This window comes from Delphinapterus leucas, chromosome 13 (assembly GCF_059928025.1).
Source record: "Delphinapterus leucas isolate spDelLeu-1000000601 "Yukka" chromosome 13, BTC_Dleu_Yukka2, whole genome shotgun sequence".
NCBI classification, from domain to species: domain Eukaryota; kingdom Metazoa; phylum Chordata; class Mammalia; order Artiodactyla; family Monodontidae; genus Delphinapterus; species Delphinapterus leucas.
In genome coordinates, this window is record NC_143141.1 from 57827536 (window position 1) to 57846999 (window position 19464).

A 19464-nucleotide genomic window follows, 5' to 3' on the forward strand; every position below is an offset into this window, starting at 1 on the left:
AAGTCGCGGCCCTCTCCGAGCTTCCGTTTCTCCTCCCTGTAATCAAAGCCGCTTCCACCTCAGAGAAAGGCCGTGGTGGCCGGGGCCTGGCTTCCGAACGCCCGCAGGTATACCTCGGTCCGTCCTTTCCCCCTAGTCCAGCCTGGCCCTGCCGCGCCAGGGCGTCCGGGACCAGGCGAAGGCAGGTAGGAGGCGGCGGCGCGGGTCCGGGGCTGCGGAGCCAGGGGCGCGCACGCCCGTAATTAGCAGAGCGTTCGGTCATCAAGGGGCCCTGCTAAGAATTTCTGTTTAACAAAGGTCGCAAATTAGTTACGACGGTAAATAGTCATCTCAAAATCCCACCAAGTAAAGCTATTGCCGGCCTGGAAGGGCTCCAGGCCGCCTCCCGGAACACCCGGGCCATCGCCCGGGGCTGCCCAGCACCGCGGGGGATCCCAGGGAGGCGGGGGCGGGGCGGGGAGAGGCGGCGGGACAGGAGGAGCGGGGCGTGTGGCCCCGAGAGGCCGGGGCTTGGGTCACAGCGCCTCCCAGCGTCCTGAAAGAAGAAAGCCGGAGTCCGAGCCAGAGAAGCTGGGACAAAGGCCCAGCGCCAGAGAGCGCCGCGGAGGCCTGGAGGCGGAGCGGGCCCGAGGGGAGCAGAGCGCACGCCCGCCGAGTCGAAGCGGCATCCTCCCAGACCCCAGGGGACTGCCGGCCCCCGACACCGCCGGGCTCCGCTCACCGCTGGGCCTTGCCTCGGCCCCTCAGACCTTCTGTTTAGGTTCCTGGGCCGAACATACTCCCCTTCCTTCACCTCCAGGGGTCCAAGAACTCATCCCCGGCCCCGAGCCCACCTTTTCCAAGGGGAGGAGAACACCTGAGCTTTTGGGGTCTGTAGAGCGACTCCGGCCCCGCGGAGAGGCTCTCTCCCGAGCCCGGCAGTAAGAGCCTGAGGCCATACATACAAGTGTACGTGACTTGCCGTGCGCCTTCGTTTCTTGCCGCCACATTCTATAAAGTCCTCAGTGTCTGAAGGGTTACACTCCGGCAGGTTAAGGCCCTTCCCTTTTCCGGGAAAAAAACAAAAAACGTGTGTGTATAAATCCGTGAGAGTCACGGACTTCTCTGTAAAAGGTGGAGACATTGCTGGGAGTGGAGACTGCTTCTGTTCTGTGCAAGGGGGTGGGAGGCAGTGCGTGTGCCTGTGTGTGTGCAGGGAGCGGCTGCGAGTGTGGTGGGAGTGAAGTCATGTGGGGGGCTCTGAGAGTGTGCAGCGTGAGGGGGGACGCTGCTGAGGACGCAGAGGAGTGAGGAGGGTGCTGACTGGGTGGGTCTCTCCTGAGCAGAGGAAGCCGCCGGAGCTCCCCAGACCACAGGGGAGTGGTCAGTCTGGGGCCCCAGGCCACCTTGCACCCTGGCAGCACTCGGTTCATCTCCCAGGCCCAACCGGCCACAAGTCCGTGGGCTCCCCTAGGCGCTTCGCTGGAGATGGAATTGTTCCTGGGCTTACAGGCCCCCTCTCTGCCACCGGGCTTGGCCCTCCCCCTGCCTGAGCCCGAGAAGTAGCTGCTCCCCGATTCCCCCTGGTCCTTCTCTTCCTGCCCCTTCCCACTTTTTGTCTCAACTCCCCCATCCTTTCTCTCTCATTCTCCTCCTTTTGCTTGTCTCCCCTCTCTATAATTTCTCTCCCACTTCTTTATTCTCCGTTCCTTTCCTGTTCTGGATTATAGAATGGAGACCCCTGTTCACCTGACCCCTCCCAAGATTACACATGTTTCTCTGACGGTGTTTATGTAGTTCTCTGCCTATCTTCTTTGGGGTCCTAGCCTGGTGTGTGTGTGTGCACGTGTGTGTTTGCACATGTGTGTGCTGGGAGTGCGTGAGGTCGGGCAAATTGTGGCATTTGAGTGCCCGGAGTCAGGCTGTGTTGTTTGGGGGTTGAAGTGTCTCTGGGTGGCATTTCTGTTACGTCTTTGGGTCGGTGCACAGTATGCTGTGTATCTAAGGGTTTCCTCTGTGTATGTTTTGTTTTTGTGTGTTTTTTTGGTGGATGTGCAGTGGCTGTGTTCTCTTGACTGTATTTATTGCTCATCGGCTCCTTTTCTCGTATGTGAACCTTTGGTGAGCCCCAGCTCACTGTGTATCACAGGCTATGCTCTAAACATTCTTGGTGCTAAGGCTGTTTTATGCCGATGTGTTTCTTTAGCGGTGTGAATAGCTCTGGATAGCTCAGTAGGAGGATGTGGTTGTGAGATTGGCCATGTTTGTGTGTGCATCTGTGCAGTTTGGAGTGTGCATACCCTGGAGAGTGTGCCTGCAGGGGAGAAGGAGAACGAAGGTTCTTGTGTTTGTGTCTGAGGACCGATGTGGAATCTGTAAAGAGGAAATCAGAAAGGCAGGCCCTATGTTGTGCTGGGAAGGAGGTCTACGGATGTTGGGAAACTGCTCTGGGGGCGGGCGGATGTATAAGGGAAAGGGCTCTACTGTGTTTGTGATGACATGGCTTGGGGCTGAGATGTGTGCATAACATAGGGGTAATATTTGTGTAGATAATCGAGTATGTGTGCGTGTGTGCGTGCGTGCGTGCGTGTGTGTGTGTGTGTGTGTGTGTGGCGTAGCCTCTGTCAGCCTGGCTGTGCCTGCTTGCTCCTGTGGAGCCCCGCCTGACACAGCCGAGCTCAATCAACCGCTGCATGAATACACTCGAATGGAAAGTTGTGCTCAGCTGACCGGAGAAATCGGACCCCGGCTGGCACTGCTCCCCTCCTCCCTGCCTCTCTCCTGCCCTCCCTCGGGCCAGACACCCGCACCGGCCGCCAGCGCACTGGGGCAGGAGGCTCAACTCAGCTGGGGCCGCAAGGGGCCTGGGCCGTGGGAAGTTGAGGGGCCTGAGCCCAAGAACTTGGGGGCGAGCATCCCTGGTGGGCTGGACATCTCAGCCCCAACTCTTAGGGGTGGAGGGCGTAGGAGAGGGCCCGGGAAGGTCCCCAAGGTGGCAGCCGGTGCCTCAGGTGACAGCCACACAAAGACCCAGGCAGGGAAGGAGGCAGAGAAAGACAGGGAGAGGGAGAAGATACAGACATCCCCTGCTTGGAGAGGCCAAGCACACCCAATGCACCACGGGTCTGGGACTAGGCTGTGAGCTCCAGTGACCTGAGCGATGAGCAGGGTCCCGAATATTCCAGGCTGGCCCATTCTCCTTTCAGAAGCAGCTGAGGAGCCACTCTACTACCACAGCCCACACTAGGGTTCCAGTTCCACCCCCACTTGGTTCGTCTAGGCCTGGGCCTGGCCCTCCCAGCCATCACTGGAGCCCTCCGTGCGTCCAAAGTCCAGCCATCCCTGGCTGGTCCACGGCTCCAACACCAATCCCAGACTGGCCAGGCTCCTGTGCCTCCAATCCCACTATTGATCAGCATCCCCACCCCGCGCCATAGCAGCTTCCAGGTCATTTCATTTTAATCAGCTGTATGTCTCGCCCGGGATAATCAACTGCACTGGCGCTGGGCAGTCGATTCTGCAGGATTCGAGGACGGCCAGAAGAGGGGCCTGGTGGGCAGAGCTGGGGGCGGGGCCGAGGAGGGAGAGGTGAGCAGGCCGGAAAAGGGGTAGAATGACCTATATTCCCTCGGGCAGGTGGCTTCTAGAGGTCAATGCCTTTGATACAGATTTTCCCGGGTTTCACATCCCATTCTCCCGTTCAGGTTTCTGGTGCAAATCCCAGATCACCATTGTTTTTCTTTGAGGGAGGCATGAACGAAGAAAATATTCCCAAATTGGCTGTTATTCTTCAAGCCCCTTACACCCTAGAGTAGGTGACCCAGATACAGGTACCCAGAGGCCTATGCACACAGGGAAGGTTCCGAGCCAGAGTGCGCTGGCTGGGGCATCAGAAGGAAGTGCGCGGTGCACAAGCAGGGATGTGACCGGGCGGCGTGTGCCACGGCTCTGGCACACCTGGAGAGAAGCTGACCCACGGGCTGGCCCGGACAGAGGGGGTGGATGAACGTTGAGGCCTGCTTACCCAGCCTGCTGAGGCCCATGCGAGAGCACTCGTGGGCACACCCGCTCCCCTTGCCAAGGCAGAATCCGCAACACTCCCAGGCCAAGGGGGCTACATTGAGCGGCTGCGATGGCTTTTCCCCAGCAGGGCTTCAGCCAGGCCTTGCCCTCGAGCTCTACCCTGGCGGCCCCTGGGATATTGACTGCCTTGGCCGTGGCTTTGAGGGACCCAGAAAGAGAATGGGCAGGCAGCCGATTAAAGGAGAGATCTGGCCAGAAAGGGGCCTCTTTTCCCTCGCTCTGATGTTTAAAGGGGCAGGGGCCAAATCCAATGTAACATCCACAGTGTGTCAGGGTAACGGGTGGACTGGGGAAGCCAAAGAGCCCAACTCCCCTCTGCCCTCTGGGTCAAAGAAGACCCATTGTGACTCCCCACTCCTTCAAAGGAGAGGAAGGAGGGTTAGAGGTGGGGTGGGCAGCCGCCTGGCGGTCATATCTGTGGACTGACTAGAACAAGGGAACCCACACATGTCCACACCAGATTCAAGACTCACAAGACACATGTCCACTGCACGGAAACTCCGGCACACACGCATCCTGTAGGTGTACTTAAGCCACTCCTTGTAGAACTAGGGACATATAAACTGCCCAAACCTCCCACAGATACCCACCCTATAGGCGATAGACATGAAAACACACACTGGGCACACACTGATTCAACGTACACACTTTTATATCAGACATCACAACACATACACACCCGTTTATATGAAGACCTTGACTGCATGGTGGAAGCCAGCTTTCAGAATTGCACACATCCACACCACTCACAACCAGCACTCATGCCTCTCCTGCAGGGAATCCTTAGGTAAGGTCAGAAAGCGCAGAGTGGAGTATCGGTATTTGTACAGACCTAGTAGAAATGTAGGAGATGAGAGCGGCAGACAAGAGATAGCAAGACAGATAGCAGGCTGGTGACACCCAACGGGGCTAGGCCCCCAAGGCTGAAGTGGAGAAGGAGGAATGGGCACTGGTTGCCCCAAACGCTTTCTCTGCTGGGTACATTGGGAGAAGGAAGCATTTTAGTAACACTGGTTTGTCCCCTGTCCCCAGACAAAAAGGCATCTGCTCACTAGTGTCACCAGTCAAGGCCCTTCCAGGGGTCACCCTCTAGCAGCACCATGCCTTTCTTTCCACCCATCAATTCTGGGCAGTCTGTTGGGTAGGGTCCTTCCAGACACTCCACACTGTCTGAGGCAGCCACGCCTTGGGTTTCCAGGCCCAAGGTCTGGGTCAAGTATGTGACAGGCCATTTGAAAATGAGGGTAGGGGACGAGCCCCTCACCCCAGACATCATTCTGTGCACCAGAACAGAGGCCCAGGCTGAGTAGAACCCAGGCAGCCCCTTCCCCAAATTCCTACTACCTGGGTCACTATTGCCTGAAATGTGGCTCCATGAGGAACGTCTCCCCGGGCAGTGAACACACGCACAGATTTTGACACTGCGTGCCAGACCACAGAACTTGGAAGCTCTCGAGGTGGTCTGGATGCCCTGATTCTAAGTAAGTACGCACGCGGGAACCTTCTCCACGCAAGCGCATGCCCTGGGCGCACAAGGCCCCACTTGCGCCCAGGGCACCTCCCGGCCTGGCCGCCTTTCTGCCCAGCCTGGCCTACGTAAACCCAATGGTGCTGCCGGGCTGGGGACAAAAGGAAATCGGAAATCAAAATTAGTTTAGAAACCGGCGCGAAATTCCAGGCACGTTTCTCCTTAATCCTACTCGCTTTGGAAATTGGACTTTCAAGTGAAGGCAAGTTTTCTGAAATTACCTCTTCGGCTCCTCCTGGGGCACAGGCCGGCCTGGCCCAGGGTGGTGGAGGCACCGCCAGCCACCCCAACACAGGGAACTGTGGGCCCTCAACCCACCCCCCGCGCGGGACGGGGAGGCCAGGGGCCGGCGGGAACCTGGTTGGCAAAAGGCAGTGATTTCGGTGGGGGGGGGGGTCGTTTTAAAGTATAACCCAACTCTGAAATGCTCGAGAGACTCCAGTTGATCCCAAAAGACGAAAAGAAATTTCAAGGAGACAGAGAGCCATAAGGCAAGTCATACAGTCACACAGACGCACATGCGGGTGGTGAGGAGGGAGTCCATCCTGATTCTAGGCCCTAAACTCAAACTACCTCCTCGCTCTCTCTATACCCTCCTCATCTGGCCTACAGCTGTCCCCCGACCTCCACCCCACCCCCAGAAGAAGAGAAAACCTGTCACCTCCGGTCTAGATTTATGCTTGCGTTTGGCAAACTTGTGTATTTCCCCTTAAAAAAAAAAAAAAAAAAAAGGCAGTAACAACCAAAAGACGCCAACACGCTCCCCAAGACCCACCAGGGCCGCGGCAAGGCTGCAATTCCTGGGGATCTAGGCCTGGCATCTTGCGCTGAAGAAACCCACCGTAATCCCCTCTCCCTGCACCCTCTCTGCCTTTTCGCTCGGGATTTGGCTTTAGCTCTTTTCAGAAGGGCCTGTTCCCATCTTTCCACCTCCGCTCCCCTTCTCCAGAAAAAAGCTCAGACACAGTCTTAAAATTCTGCTCCAGCTCTGGGGGCATAGCTGGAGTGGGAGCGAAGGCCGGGCTGCTGCACGCCGGGGCTGCCGGCACAGGGGCGGATAAAAACACCAGTCTCCGGGAGTGATAAGAAAATGGAGAATACTGTATTTGCTTTAGAAAGTTTTTACATATAGATAAACACGCAGTTAAGATAACAGTTAAAGCGCCCTACGGGGAGTGAGAGATATCTCCAAAGCAGCTAAGAAATACTTGAAATAGCTTTTGCATAAGAATACTACGGTCTCAATCTCCACTTTCGCGAGCGACAGGGTCCCTCTTCCTAACCCAGCTCGCCACGCCACGCCTTGACTGCCAAGTCGACGCCAGGAACATCGAGTGGGAGGGGAACCCCAAAAAGGAAAGAGACAGGTGAGCGGGAAGGGAGAAGAGGGTGGGAGAGAAAGAAAGAGAAAGGGAGAGGAGAAGAAGCAACATCATATACAGGCAATTTCTACACATATATTACAAACTGGGAAAATGACCGATCATTAAGATATACATAATTCATATAAAATTTTGAAATAAAAATAAAAATCTGTTACAGTCATAACTATTCTTTTTCCACATTTATAACCAGTACCCACACAGGCAGTGACAGAGTGGAGAGAAAAAGGTGCTTAACGAGGAAATGATTGTCTGCTGAACAAAAAACAGGAGATTGCATCTTGTTTGACCAATACTTGGACTTAAAAACAGAGAAAGAAAGAGAGCTAGAGAGGAAAAAAGAGCGCAACAAAAGGCGAGAAACATTTGCTATTTCCCTCTCGAGGAGTTCTCTTTTTTTTAAACAAATTCCGAACGGAGATGGAGGGTTTTGTTTTTTTTTTCTTTTTGTCTGTTTTGCTTTTGTCGTCTTGTCGTCGTGGTGGCGGTCGGTTTTTGTATAGTCGACTCTTTTTAAATCGTTTTAAACTAGAGAGAGTATTTTCCCAGACACAAATAAATCGTCATGCAGGTGGGGTGCCGGGTCCGTGGGAACCAAAAGGAGAAGCCGTGCTTGTCCTAGAAAGTATACAATTGTCACCTCTTTTATGTTTTCTGCCCGCAGCATCAGCGTTTGTGACTGTCTGTTGGCGTCGCGGTCCTTTGGGGTGGCCGTGGTGGTAGATGGTGGTTGGGAATTGTTGATGGTTTGCGTTTGTTATTTTTCTTGGTTTTTATATATTTTTGGCTGGAGTGGAAGTGTGTGTGTACTTGGGTGTGTGTATGATTGTGTATCCTGATTTCGGTTTGTTCTGGGGATGGAGGAGGAAGAGGAGGAGGTCGAGGAGGAGGAGGGGAAGGAGGAGGGGGAGGAGGGGGAGGAGGGCGGCCTTGGGTATCATACATCACATTCCGAGTCGCTGGAGGTTACCGAGAGGATGGAGGTGCCGGTGTCCGCGCGCTCCGTCAGGCTGGACACGCTGGTGGTGGGACTCGCCGCCGTTGACGGCGACTCTGCCGAGCCGTGCGTGGGGCATCCGGGCTCGGCCAGAGAGCGCATGCCGCTCGGTCCTATGGCCTGGTGCTGGAGCCTGCGGGAGACAGAGAGCGGCGCCCGCCCTGATACGGCAGCCCCAACACCCGTTTCCGCCAAGCCGCCTCCCTGAGCCCGTGCCGCCGGGAAGCCGGGCATGCCGCGGCCGGTGCTCCGCAGCCGCCCGTGCCCCTCTGCCTCCCGAACCCCGCGCCCTTCGCCGCCGCCCCCGACTTCGCTCTCTGCGCGTATACTCCTCCTCCAGGCATCTGTCGGCTCACTGAGCGCTGCAGCCTCCCCAGCTCGGTCTGGGCTCCCGTCTTCCCCTCCCCGGCGTTCTCTGGAGCCTCCCAAGGCTTCCCAAATCGGGGCGGGCCTCGGGGGGAGAGGTAGAACTCGAGGCCGGCCGCCAGAGGAGGGGAGGCCCAGGCGCACACTGCGAAGAACGCCGAGCCCCGAAGGGGCAGAAGTCGGGGAGAGGCTGGGTGTTTCTTCTTCCCCAGCCCCTGGGACTCTTCCGACTCAGCCGGCTGCCTCTGGAGTGGACGTGCCTCTGGGTCCCCTCAATGCCTCCTGCCTCAGCTCCCCCAAATCAAGAGCTGCGGGTTGCTCGCCCGCCGCCTCTTCCTGGTAGGACCGGCTGGCTTTGCTCTCTGGATCCTTGAACAGAGCGCAGGATCGGGGGAAGAGAAAATGAGGAAGCTGGGAGCAAAAAAGTGGGGGAAGAGGAGGGAGAGGGAAAGCAGGAGACAGAGAAGGCAGGAGGGGAGTGCAGAGCCGTCTCCCGCTGCCCCTTCCCTGGGCCAGGCAGCTGCTACGTAAACCTAGTGTCTCTCAGTTCTCCCCGCGAGGAGGCCTTCCCCTGGCCCTGGGCGCTGCCCCCATCGGGCGAAAAGTTGGCTGCAAAGGCAAGGGTGAGAGGGCCAAAGGCTTAGGCCTGGGACACCTAAAACGGAACACACTCCCTCCCTCCAGGAGCTCACACCCAGTCCCCAGCCCCAGCAGCTGTCGGCAACTGCAGCCCTGCTCCCTGCAGTGCGTCAGGCCCAGTGCCTACCCTGGCAGGGCTGGAACGCAGGCCTGCCATCAGGTCTTTCACCCAACTTCCTCCTTTCCCCTCTTCCTCTCCACTCCTTTCCTCTTTCCCCCTCTTCTTATTTTTCTCCCTACTTCCCCCAGGCCCAGCTCTGCTGACAGGTCAAGCCCAGTGCAACTTTGTGAATTTGTGGCCAACTTGCCGGGCAGCAAGGCAGCTTCGGCTCCTATTTCCCAAGTTAGTGGACCATGGGGATGCTCCTTGGCTTCAGCAGGAGGGCTAGCACCGACACACACACACACACACACACACACACACACACACACACACACAGCCTCTCCACTCCCAGCCTGGCTCTCCTGCTCCTGGTCAGGCAACTTGCAAGGCTTTGGGTACAGGCGTGCTGCACGGTGGCCACCGGCCTTTCCCCTTTATGCCAGGGACCCAGATTCAGTTTCCTCTCCCAGACGTTCGTGGGTTCCTCCCTGGGGTTTCTGCAATGCGTGGAAATAAGAACCAGGTGGCAAGGAGCGCTTTCCTTCCTTCCCTGTCTGTAGGCTCCAGAGAAGCCCGGAGCTGGATCCCAGGCTGAAGAGGCTGGTGCGGGTGCAGCGCAGGGCTAAGGCTCCCAGGGACACGACCCAGGGGTTATGGGCACTCAGGACCTCACACACACTCTCTCCACCCTGACGAGAGCCCCTTTAGGGCAAAGCAATCAATACACCCACGCCCGCTCCTCTTCCACGCTCCTGGGCAAGCAGAAACTTTCTCCCGCTGACCAGGAGGTCTCGGCTTCTCGCTTGCTCGGCAGCCGCTGGCCTCCCGCCTCCTGTCCGCTCACCCTCTTTTCAACCGCTCTCCCCCTCCCCGGCCTCGGAGAGTGTAGCCAGGCCGCGGGCCCCGCCACTGACCTGTTCTTGGCCGCCGCGGCGCGGTCGCGCTGTCTCCGGTTCTTAAACCAGTTTCCTACTTGTGTGGGAGTGAGGCCGGTGGCCTGCGCCAGTTCGCGTTTCTTGCTGGGGTTGGGGTAGGGGTCCTGCAGGTACCACTCCCGCAGCAGGCTCCGAGTCCGCTCCTTGAAGCAATGCGTCTTCTGCTCGCCGTCCCAGATGGTGCGCGGCAGCGGGAACTTCTTGCGCACGCGGTACTTGTCCACCGGGCCGAGCGGGCGGCCGCGCAGCTTCTCGGCCTCCTGGTAGTGCGCCTCGAGCCACATAGCCTGCAGCTTGCCGTGAGACTCCTTGGTGAACTTGTGGTTCTCCAGGATGTGGTAGAGGTCGCGGAAGTTGCCCGTGTGGAAGGCGACCACGGCGCGCGCGCGCAGGATCGACTCGTGCTTGTTGATGGCCTCGCACGCCCCGGGGGCCACGGGCAGCGACCAGAGGAAGCGGCCCAGCCGCTCGATGTCGCCCGTCTCCTCCAGCGTCTCGCAGACGCTGGCCACCTGCTCCGGCGAGAAGTTGAGGGTGGGCAGCTGGAACATGGACAACTCTTCCGGGGGGGCCCTGGAGCCGCCGCCGCTGCCGCCGCCGCCGCCGCCTGCTCCGCCAGCACCGCCGCCTCCCGCACAGTTCCCGCCGCCGCCGCCTCCCGCGCCGCCGCCTCCCGCACCGTTCCCGGCGCCGCTACTCGCCAGAAGTAGGGAGCGGTGGTGAGAATCGGCGAAGTTTGGCAACAAGAAGTGGGAGGAATAGAGGTCTAGGGGGGAGCGGAATACCATGGACTGACCTGAGAGGAGAGGAGAAAATTCAGGGAGAGGAAGAGAGAGGGGAGGAAGAGGAGGAGAGGGGCGATGAGGACCAGGAGGAGGGAGAGGAGAGGGGGGAGGAGGAGAAGGAAAGGAGGGGGGAGCAGGAGGAGGAGGAGGAGGGGGAGGAGGAAGGGCGTAAGGGACACCCACACCCCACACACATCCACACACACACACACCCGCGCAGCCACATAGAGAGGGAGGAAGGAGAGCGGCCCGGTGCGCGCGCGCAGAGAGAGAATCCGAGACAGAGAGGGAGAGGGAGAGAGAGCGAGCGAGAGCCAACCACCGCCGAGTCAAGATTCAGCGATTCCACAGCAATCGCCCTAATGACAACAGCCTCATAATATCTCCCCTAAATCCACAGTGAGTGCAGCATTGAAACATTTTGTTTCGCTTTTCTATTGGTCTGCGGCGTGTCGTTGTGGCGTTGCCACGGCAACCGCTGCCAATCACTGTCAGCCCTGCCAATCAATACCGAGAACGTAAGGACGGTTTTACCACTTAGCCAGAGTGGGGGGGAGGGGGAGAGCAGGGAAAGAGGGAGAAGAGGGAAAAGAGAATTTTTTTTTTAATCTTTGCAACTCTTAATCTCACCACTTCCCCCCTTCTCTTCCTCTCTCTCTCTCCTTTTCTTACTGTCTCTGAGCTCCCTCTTCTTTCCTCTTCCCCAGAGAAGTCGATCCAGAAAATTTAATAGCCATGGGCATAGAGTTGTTGAATGGGATGTGCAATTAAAGGGGGGATTTTGTTGGGAGGTGAGAGGCTCCCCACGCTGCATGAACGCCGAGGGCCAGCCCCCAAGGAGAGGCCGAGGGCCAGCGGAGCCGGCAGGGTTTGCACATGGTGTGCACGTCGGGCCGCCTCTTTCTGCCTATGTGAGCACTAATAGTGGCGAGGAAGAAAGGAGAGATGAGATCATGGGGCCCACCGCGCGCCGACCCTGGTCTGGCGGGCTGCTGCGCCCCAGGATCTCGGATTTTGGGGGGCATCCGGCACCTGGGAGCTGGAGCCCAGGACCTAGGGTGCTGGAAGCCGCTCTGGCCTCCCTGGTCCGCAGTCCTCGGCCACGTTTACCCCAACTTCCTGTGCATTGCATCTGGCTTCTCTTTAACCCTGCTCCCAGTCATGGAGCCTTGATTTCCCCTATTGGCTTATATTTTAAAAGAGCAGTAGAAATAACAGTACACTTTCCATCTTAAAAAGCAACCCGCCTCTTTGTTTCCCCCCGCCCCCGCCCCGAGATTTCAGCTGCCTCCCTAGGAGCTGTGGAGGAAGTTGGGTTGAGACGCCTGGAAGCCCTCTGCCCCCCTCCCAAGATGCCATCTACCCCACAGCCCCCAAGGGGCTCTGGGTCTGCCTACCAGCTCCAGAAGGCCACTCAAACTTTGGAGGCTGCCCCAAAGAAATGGATAGGCCTGAAAATTGCTTGTTTGCTCATACTAAAAAGAAAAAAAATTATAAAACTGTCTAATTTATTTAAGGAAAGTAACATCACAAGCCTAAAACAAACCCCAAAAGGCCCATAGCATGGGGAGGGCCCTCCCTCCCTCTGGCCACTGCAGCCTCCAGGCCAGGCATGGGTATTTATTCTAAGGTATGTTGCTTTTAAGAACTTGTAATCAGCATCTCGAGCCGGGCCTCCCTTTGTGAGGCTTCTGTAACTATGGAAGTGTGATTTACGCAGATTTGTCGGGGTCAGAGACGTCTTTCCCCTGAGCACTGTGTATATTTAGACAGGACTCGGTGTGGTGTTAAAAAGTGTATATTTTGAATGAGTTCACACACAGTAGCCAACAATGCCCACATTGTCGGCCCGTGTACAACGTGTATTGAAACGCAGCGTCCAGACTTCAACTAATCTGCCCTCAATAAAGCTGAAATAATTATCCTAAGCCGCCTTTCCAGAAGGAAAATCATTGAGGAATTCAAAACTTTTTTGAAAAAAAAAAAAGATCTTTTCTACATTCCGATGGAGATCTGGGGGTGAGGCGCTGAGTCCACACCACTTTGGAGATCTCAAAGAGGGAGGAGAGAAAGAGAGACTGTGAGAGAATTTAAATAGGAAACCTAACGCGACAGGGGCTGCAAGTGTCCCAGCCCCTAAACCCCTAGTTCTGGCCCTCGTTAGGCCTTGACTCCCCGAGCACCAGGCCTCCGGGGTGAGAAATGCAAACTGCTTTGGAGGCTACACTGCGGCAGTGAGGCTGTGGGCTGGGCGAGGGGGCCCCCGACACCGGCCACTCAGCCCCAGTCAGCCAGGGTCGCTGGTCCTAAACCCGCTGACTGCGGCAGGAAAATATTCGCCCACAGGGAAGACCCGCCAAGCCCCACGAAGTGGGGCTCCGGGTATCTCTCCCCTCCGTGTATCTTCCTCCCAGCCGTGAGTCCTTTTCTGCTAAGCTGCGAAGCTCTAGGCGGTCGTTCACTGTGGGCCCAGAAAGAGCCCTAAGGTTGGGACACAAAAACAGACACTTCATCTTTTCTTCCCGATCCCTTTCTCTTGTAGGGGAAGGATTATAGGCTGAGGGGTGGGAGGGGGAAGGGGCAGGAGGAGGAAGCGGGGGAGGAAGGAATGAAAAAGGGGAGGGGAGTGGGTATTGTGCCGCGTGTGGGGGGAGAATTCCTACGGGTGGGTTTCCGAATATTGTGTTCAACTTTTTGAAAACAGCTCGTGACCCCGAAACTGCATCCCCTGGAGCCGAGGACCCAAGGCGCCGGGCGGGCGGGTGAACCCAGCCAGTCCCCTCCCAGTGCCCGCAACCCCCGCCTCCGGGTTGGGGCGACCCGGCCTCTCCCGGCCGCCGCCCGACCAGCCCCGGAGGGAGGCTGGGCAGGTGCCGCGGGCTCAGCCGAAAGCGCTGAAATCGAAAACCGTCGCCACTCAAGAAGAATTGAAGCAAGTGGTTCTGAGGCTCAGCCCGGCGGCACCCCTGCCCCCAGCCTCAGCCGGGGAGCCTGCCGACCCGCCGCACCCCTCCAGCGGCTTGGGGGTGCAAAGTCGGGCGGAGGGAGGCAGCCAGGCGCGCAGCTTTGTGCGCCGGGCCAGGGCTGGGCGCGGCGGGGCGGGCGCGCAGCCCCCGGCTGTCAGAGCCTCCCCTCAGAGCCGAGCTCCGCGCCGCCCACCGAGCCCACCCCGCGGCCCCGCAGCTGCCAGCGCCTCTCCGCTCCGGCCCGAAGCACCACGCCCGCCGGCCGGAGCACGTAAGTTGAGAGTCCAGAGAGCTGGGGAGGGAGGCAGGGCGGCCAGTCCTCGGCGCGGATGGCTGGACTGGCTCCCGGCCGAGCTGGGAGCGCAGGCTCCGCAGGACGTCGGTCTAAGGGTGCTGGCAGGGGGCTGGGGGGGGGATGTGGAGCACCAAAGCTTCCCCTCCCAAATTCCCAGACTCTGGGCATTGGGGAAGGGTGTTAGGAGCCGAAGGACCTACGGTTCTGGGGCCCAGGCTGCCTGCCCTGCTGCTCTGGGGACCCGAAGCATTGGGCAGAGCCAGGGGTGGGAGGTGGGCCTGGGGGACGCCTGGAGGAGGTGGCGCGCAGGGGGCTCCTGCACCCCGGTCTCTCAGAGAAGGGAGATCCGGATAGACAGGTCAGCGCGCGGAGCCTCTAGGTCTCCTCCGCCCTCTGGCCGCTCAGACTCCGGGGATTTGGCACCCGTATAGGCCGAGGTCACAAAATTGTCACCATCGTCCCTGCTTTAATCCTGGCCCAGGAGATGGGAAGGACAGCAGTACAGGTGATGGGAGGAGAAAGGGCGTTTGGGCTGGAAGATGTCCTTCTCTTACCAGGACCTACCGGGCATTTATTTACAACTGTCAGCCCCAACCCAGGCAGTCTCAACTCCACCAGAAGAGGTGCCTAAGAGAGTCCCACTCTCTCCTAGTTTCGGTTACCGGCAAAGCCAAGGGGGTCTGGAAGCCTCCGAGAGAGGAAGACCCAAGGGCTGGGGCAGCTGCATCCACTCGGCCTTGCTCAGCTCCGTAGGCCAGTTTGTCCTGGGGAGCAACGCCCTTCCGGCCCCCAAGACATCGGGAGGCGGGAGCTGGCCGGGTGGCCCGCGGTCTGGCCTCCCTGAAAGCTACAAACTGAGGCCCTTGGCGCGGGCGGCAGAGGAGGGCGCAGGGGAGAGCAGCACGCAGGCGGGGAGGCCGCGAAGTCCTTCAAGGACCCCGATTACTTTCCTTTGAATGAAAAACAACAACAACAACAACAACTGCTCCCTTCCCGCGCCCCCCCCCTTAGCCTCCGGGGACCCGCGCTCCGAGCAATTGTCGACACGGACAGTAAACACAGCTCAGTTGCCTCAACTTTCTCCGTACATAAAAGTTCCCGGCGTGCGGGGAAATTTGAATATTTGATCAGCCCCTTTGAGTGACCCTCATTAGCCTGGCGCCCTGCTAAGGCCCCGGCATTGCAAGAAAGCTGCTGGGCCCGGCATTTGTATGCCTTGTTAGCGCCGCTTAATGAAGCCGCCCCGACCGCTCAAAGGCGGCCTCCGGGCCGGCGGCGCGCACCTCTCGGCACCCCGCTCTGCCTAATGAGCCCCAACGCCCGCCGAAGGCCCCTCCGCCCCCCACATCCTCAAACAAGAGAAGTTTGGCTCCAGTCTTGGGCCACCGTCCAGGAGAGTGGGCACAAACCGGGCCTAGCTGGCTGTGGTGACCCAGCCCCAAGAGAAGAGGTGGGAGACTTGGGGGGGATGTGAGCCATATGGACTAGGGGATGGTTTGTGGCCTCAGATTGTAGCCCAGGGACTGCACTGCCAAAGTTTCCCAAGAGGGCCAATTTCAGATCAATTAGTTACCCCAGTTCCTTAAAGAAGTGCATCTGGACTAATGTTGGGGTGGCAGAGGAGAGATGCCCAGGGGAGAGTCAGCTTTCCATCTCCTTCCCGCTCCGACTTCCTCTGGTCTCCACTGCTCAGAAGGCACCTACTTCTTTGCAGAGATCCTCTATGACAGCCAGAGCTGGTGGTGCTAGGGCTTGGATTTAAGAAGGGGCGGGCACACCATCATTGCTCCCACCATCCACAGACCTCAAGCACAGTCAAATGTTATGACAGTTGGCACTAGGGAAGGCAAAGTACCACAGCCCACCCTGTCCCTGCCCACACTTCCAGCCATGCCCTCTCTGGTTTCTCTTTGATCACACATCTGGCCTTCAGGAGGCCTGAAGAAAGTGCTCTGAGCAAGGGGCCACCCTGTACAAGACCAATTGGCTGCTAGGGTGAGACTGAGACTAAAACAGGCCTGAAGGAGAGAAAGAGAGGGAGGGCTCTGTAAGGAAGGGGGACCAAATCACCATCTTACTTTCCCTTTTTTTTTTGGTGGGGCAGGTGACATTGTTGACCAGCAGATGTCAGGAACCTTGTTAACAGCTGTGCTTCAGTCCTCTGAAAGAGTCGACTTTTTCCTCTTGCTGCCCCCTCCCCCCATGCCCTTTTCCCTGGACAGTTGTCACTCAAGGTCCTTCGTTGCTCACCCAGCTCTTGGGCTTTTAAAGGTTACTTTTGGGCGTATTAATACACTGAGCTTGGGAAGCAGTCTGCTCTCAGATCGACACTCTGGGCCTTCTGGAGGTGCCCCCCGCCATGGGACGATCCCTCAGACACACATGGGCTGGCCAGGTTGGCAACCTCTGGACCCCATTCCAGGGTGGCCCCCTCTAGGAATGAGTGGCACCATCCAGCCCTCATCGTCTGCCAAAAGGCCAGATAGGCCCTGGGATAGCAGAGCTTTCTGAGTCCATCTGGTCTACTCCTCTTCTCTTTCTCTCCCCCAGCTCAGCTGGCATGCCCCACCCCTTATCCATCCTACGACCTCCTAATACAAGCCCAAACTGACTATTTTTAGGAATCGTCTCTGACTTGGGCAAGGTAGTGCCCTGGGCCTTGATCCATGCAAAGGGCAAAGGTAGGAGGGGGGAAGAGAGGAGTGGACGCTGTTGGAGAGAAACTGGTCCTGAGGCAGAGGGTATAACTCAGCTCTGTGGCCCCAAGGCGAGGCCCACCAACTGCTCAGGGGAGGAGGCGAGAGGAGGGGGCTAGGAGTCCGCGGGCTTCGGTCGGGGCAGGAGGGACCTGAGGCGTCGGCGTGGGGGGCTAGATCCAGAGAAGAGGGGCGGGGAGGCGGGGGTCGGGGGAGAGCGCAGGGCGAAGGTGGGGGGGTGCGCTCTTTAAGAGCCACACGGCTGGCAGGAGAAGCGCGCGGCCCGGTGCTGGTAGCGCATTGACCCCGAAGGGGATTTAGCGGGAAGGGAGCCGCCGGCTCCGGGAGCTTTGTCAGGGGGCGACCAGAGAGGCCGAGGCACAAGAATACGGAGCGACCGCGTCTTGAAAGGCCAAGCAGAGGCGGCGGCGCTGCTGCTCTTGACTTCTGAGCAGGGCTTAGAAAGCCTGTCCCGGCTTAAGCAGAACTGCCGGTGCTGGGCCCTGAGCGCCGAGTCCGGGCGTTCCGAGCCCCCGGCCTCGGAGCCGAGGAGGCGTGGGATGAGGGAGGCATTGGGGTGGCTGGGGACCTGGCAAAGTTGCTTTTGGCTCTGGATCCGCCCGACCACAGCTCAGAGCTGAGAGTCTGACGGGCCGCGCCGGGAATGGCCAGAGAAAGAATTTTCTTTTTCCGTTTGGTTTTGTGTGTCCACCACGCGCAGCTCCGGAGCCGGCCGACCCCAAATGGATTCTCAACAGGTGGCCAAGTAAGTCCATTTAAGAATTCTGGTTATATCATCAGCCCCTCCCAGTTTCCCCCCTCCCCTCCCAGTTTCCCCCCTGGCTGCCCCGAATTCCCTGTGTTCCTCCCGCGGGCGAAGGCGGGAGGAGAAAGTGGGGGAGGGGATGAGCGGCGCTCTCTCCCTGGGGGTCCTCCGGCTCCCAGCTGCAGCCCAGGACTACTCCACCCAGTGCCGGGGTCCGATCACCCTTAGGTCCGTTGTGGGCCCTGGTACCCCGAGGTGTGTGTGCTGGTGGGGGAACGCGCCGCAGCGCCTCAAGAGAGCGTAGCGGGCAGGAAGGGGACCGTGGTCGCGCGGCCTCTGTATGGGGGTTTGTGACAGAAGCCCAACTATACACCCTCTTTTAGGAGAGGCCGGGATCCGGCCCGGGGAGGCCGGCGCCAGCTGTACAGTAGCCCGCAGAAGAGCGTCTCGGCGGCCGCGGTTGGGGATAGGGTGGGAGAGGTGGCGAGGGCGGAGGAGGGAGGAGGGGAAAGCAGAGAAAGGCAAAGGCAAGAAATCCGGGGCGTCCGAGTGAAAAGTCGGAAAATGTCCTCAGAGCGCGCGGGAAACAGGCGCTTGCGCCCCCGGGCTGACATCCTCTCCCTCTCACACTCACACCCTTACACAGCACTCACACCGACTCCATACAGGTAGCCCACGCACGCAGCCTTGGCAGTGCGGGGTCTCCATCCCCCGCGCCCAAGCGCAGCCGGGAGGGAGTCGCCCTCCTACTCCCCCTCCCCGGCTGCCAAGAACCCTTTCGCCCTGACAACGTTGCCCCGACACTGAGTGGGGGAGCTGGGAGGGCCCCCAGGGCTGGGGCGCAGGGAGGGTCTTACCTGCGGAAAGGTAAGGGAAGCCGGGAGCAGGAAGCAGCGGCGGATAAATATTCATTAGGAAGTGTGTCTCCTTTTAAACCGCGCGGCGCGCGCTCTGGCTCCTCTCGCTCTCTCCCTCCCTCTGTCCTCTTGCGAGGCTCTCTCCCCCTCTCGCTCAGTCTCCCCCCCAACCCCCACCCTTTCCTGCGAAATGCCGGGTGGATCCCTGTCTAGCTAACCTGTTGGGAAGCCTGAGCCGCGGGCAGCGCCTCCACAGCTGTTTGCCTTCGCTCTCGGGGCGCGCGTTCCCCATCCTTCCTCCCTCCTCTCGCCCAGCCCCTTACCCCCTCCTAAATTACTACATCATTAGCTTTATTTTCCGGTGTGTGTGCGGGGGGGGGGGTAACGGCGCAGCCCGACGCACCTCCCCAAAGCAGGGTGAAAAGCCGGCGCTATCAAAAGCTGCCCCAACTCCATCCCCACCCCACTTCCCCACCCCACGTCCCATCGCCACCCAGTCTAGTTTCTTTTCTCCCCTCTTTTCATCCCCACCTCCAACCTTTACCAGCACAACTCCACGATCCCTACCCCCCCCCCGCCGCTGCCAATCCGGGTGACCGGCTGGGTGGGCAGTGAGACGCCAGGTCTGTAGGTACAGAGCGCCGAGGTTGGGACTTCACCCTGCACTGGGTGTGGGGATAGCTCTCCGAGTCCCCCTTTCCCACGTAGGTTTTCTAGTTGACCCTGAGTGGGCACCTGGGCAGCGTGGACTTTACGATCAGAACACCGGGAGCGCATATCAAGGGCCTCACCTTTCCAGGCTTCAGGGCCCCCAGGCCTTGGCCCTTTGGCCGGGCCTGAGAGGCTGTACGGAGGGTGGGGAGAGGTGGCCTCACTTTGTGCGAATGCACAGGAGAGACAGACCGACGGGCTGACGACGGCCTTTTACGAACAAACTGACCTGAAGTTAGCCGCGAGTATGCATCTGTCTCTCTCACGCTCACGAGAAAACACAACTACAGGATTCCAGGAACGCACCGGTCCCCGCACGATCCCTGCGAGAACAGCCTCCAGTCGCAGGCGAGCCACCCCCAATTCCCATCCCAGC

At 58.9% G+C, this 19464-nt stretch overlaps 1 protein-coding gene across 1 annotated transcript; it reads right to left on the bottom strand.

Annotated features, from left to right (window-relative positions):
* Positions 1–7480: 7480 nt before the first annotated feature.
* Positions 7481–19155, bottom strand: SIX3 (SIX homeobox 3). The gene is made up of 4 exons (XM_089923217.1): positions 18378–19155; positions 9992–10808; positions 7943–8102; positions 7481–7590 (listed from the first exon to the last, which is right to left on the bottom strand). Exons 1-4 carry the CDS (start codon positions 18430–18432, stop codon positions 7501–7503), a joined length of 1122 nt encoding a protein of 373 aa, XP_089779343.1. The 5' UTR covers positions 18433–19155; the 3' UTR covers positions 7481–7500.
* Positions 19156–19464: the final 309 nt, after the last annotated feature.

Coding starts and splice junctions, on each gene's coding strand:
- SIX3 (XM_089923217.1), bottom strand. CDS start 18,432: ATGAATATTTATCCGCCGCTGCTTCCTGCTCCCGGCTTCCCTTACCTT. Junction 8,103..9,991: donor GCCGCGGCGGCCAAGAACAG/GTCAGTGGCGGG, acceptor TGTCTCCCGCAG/GCTCCAGCACCAGGCCATAG. Junction 7,591..7,942: donor CCGGCACCTCCATCCTCTCG/GTAACCTCCAGC, acceptor TATACTTTCTAG/GACAAGCACGGCTTCTCCTT.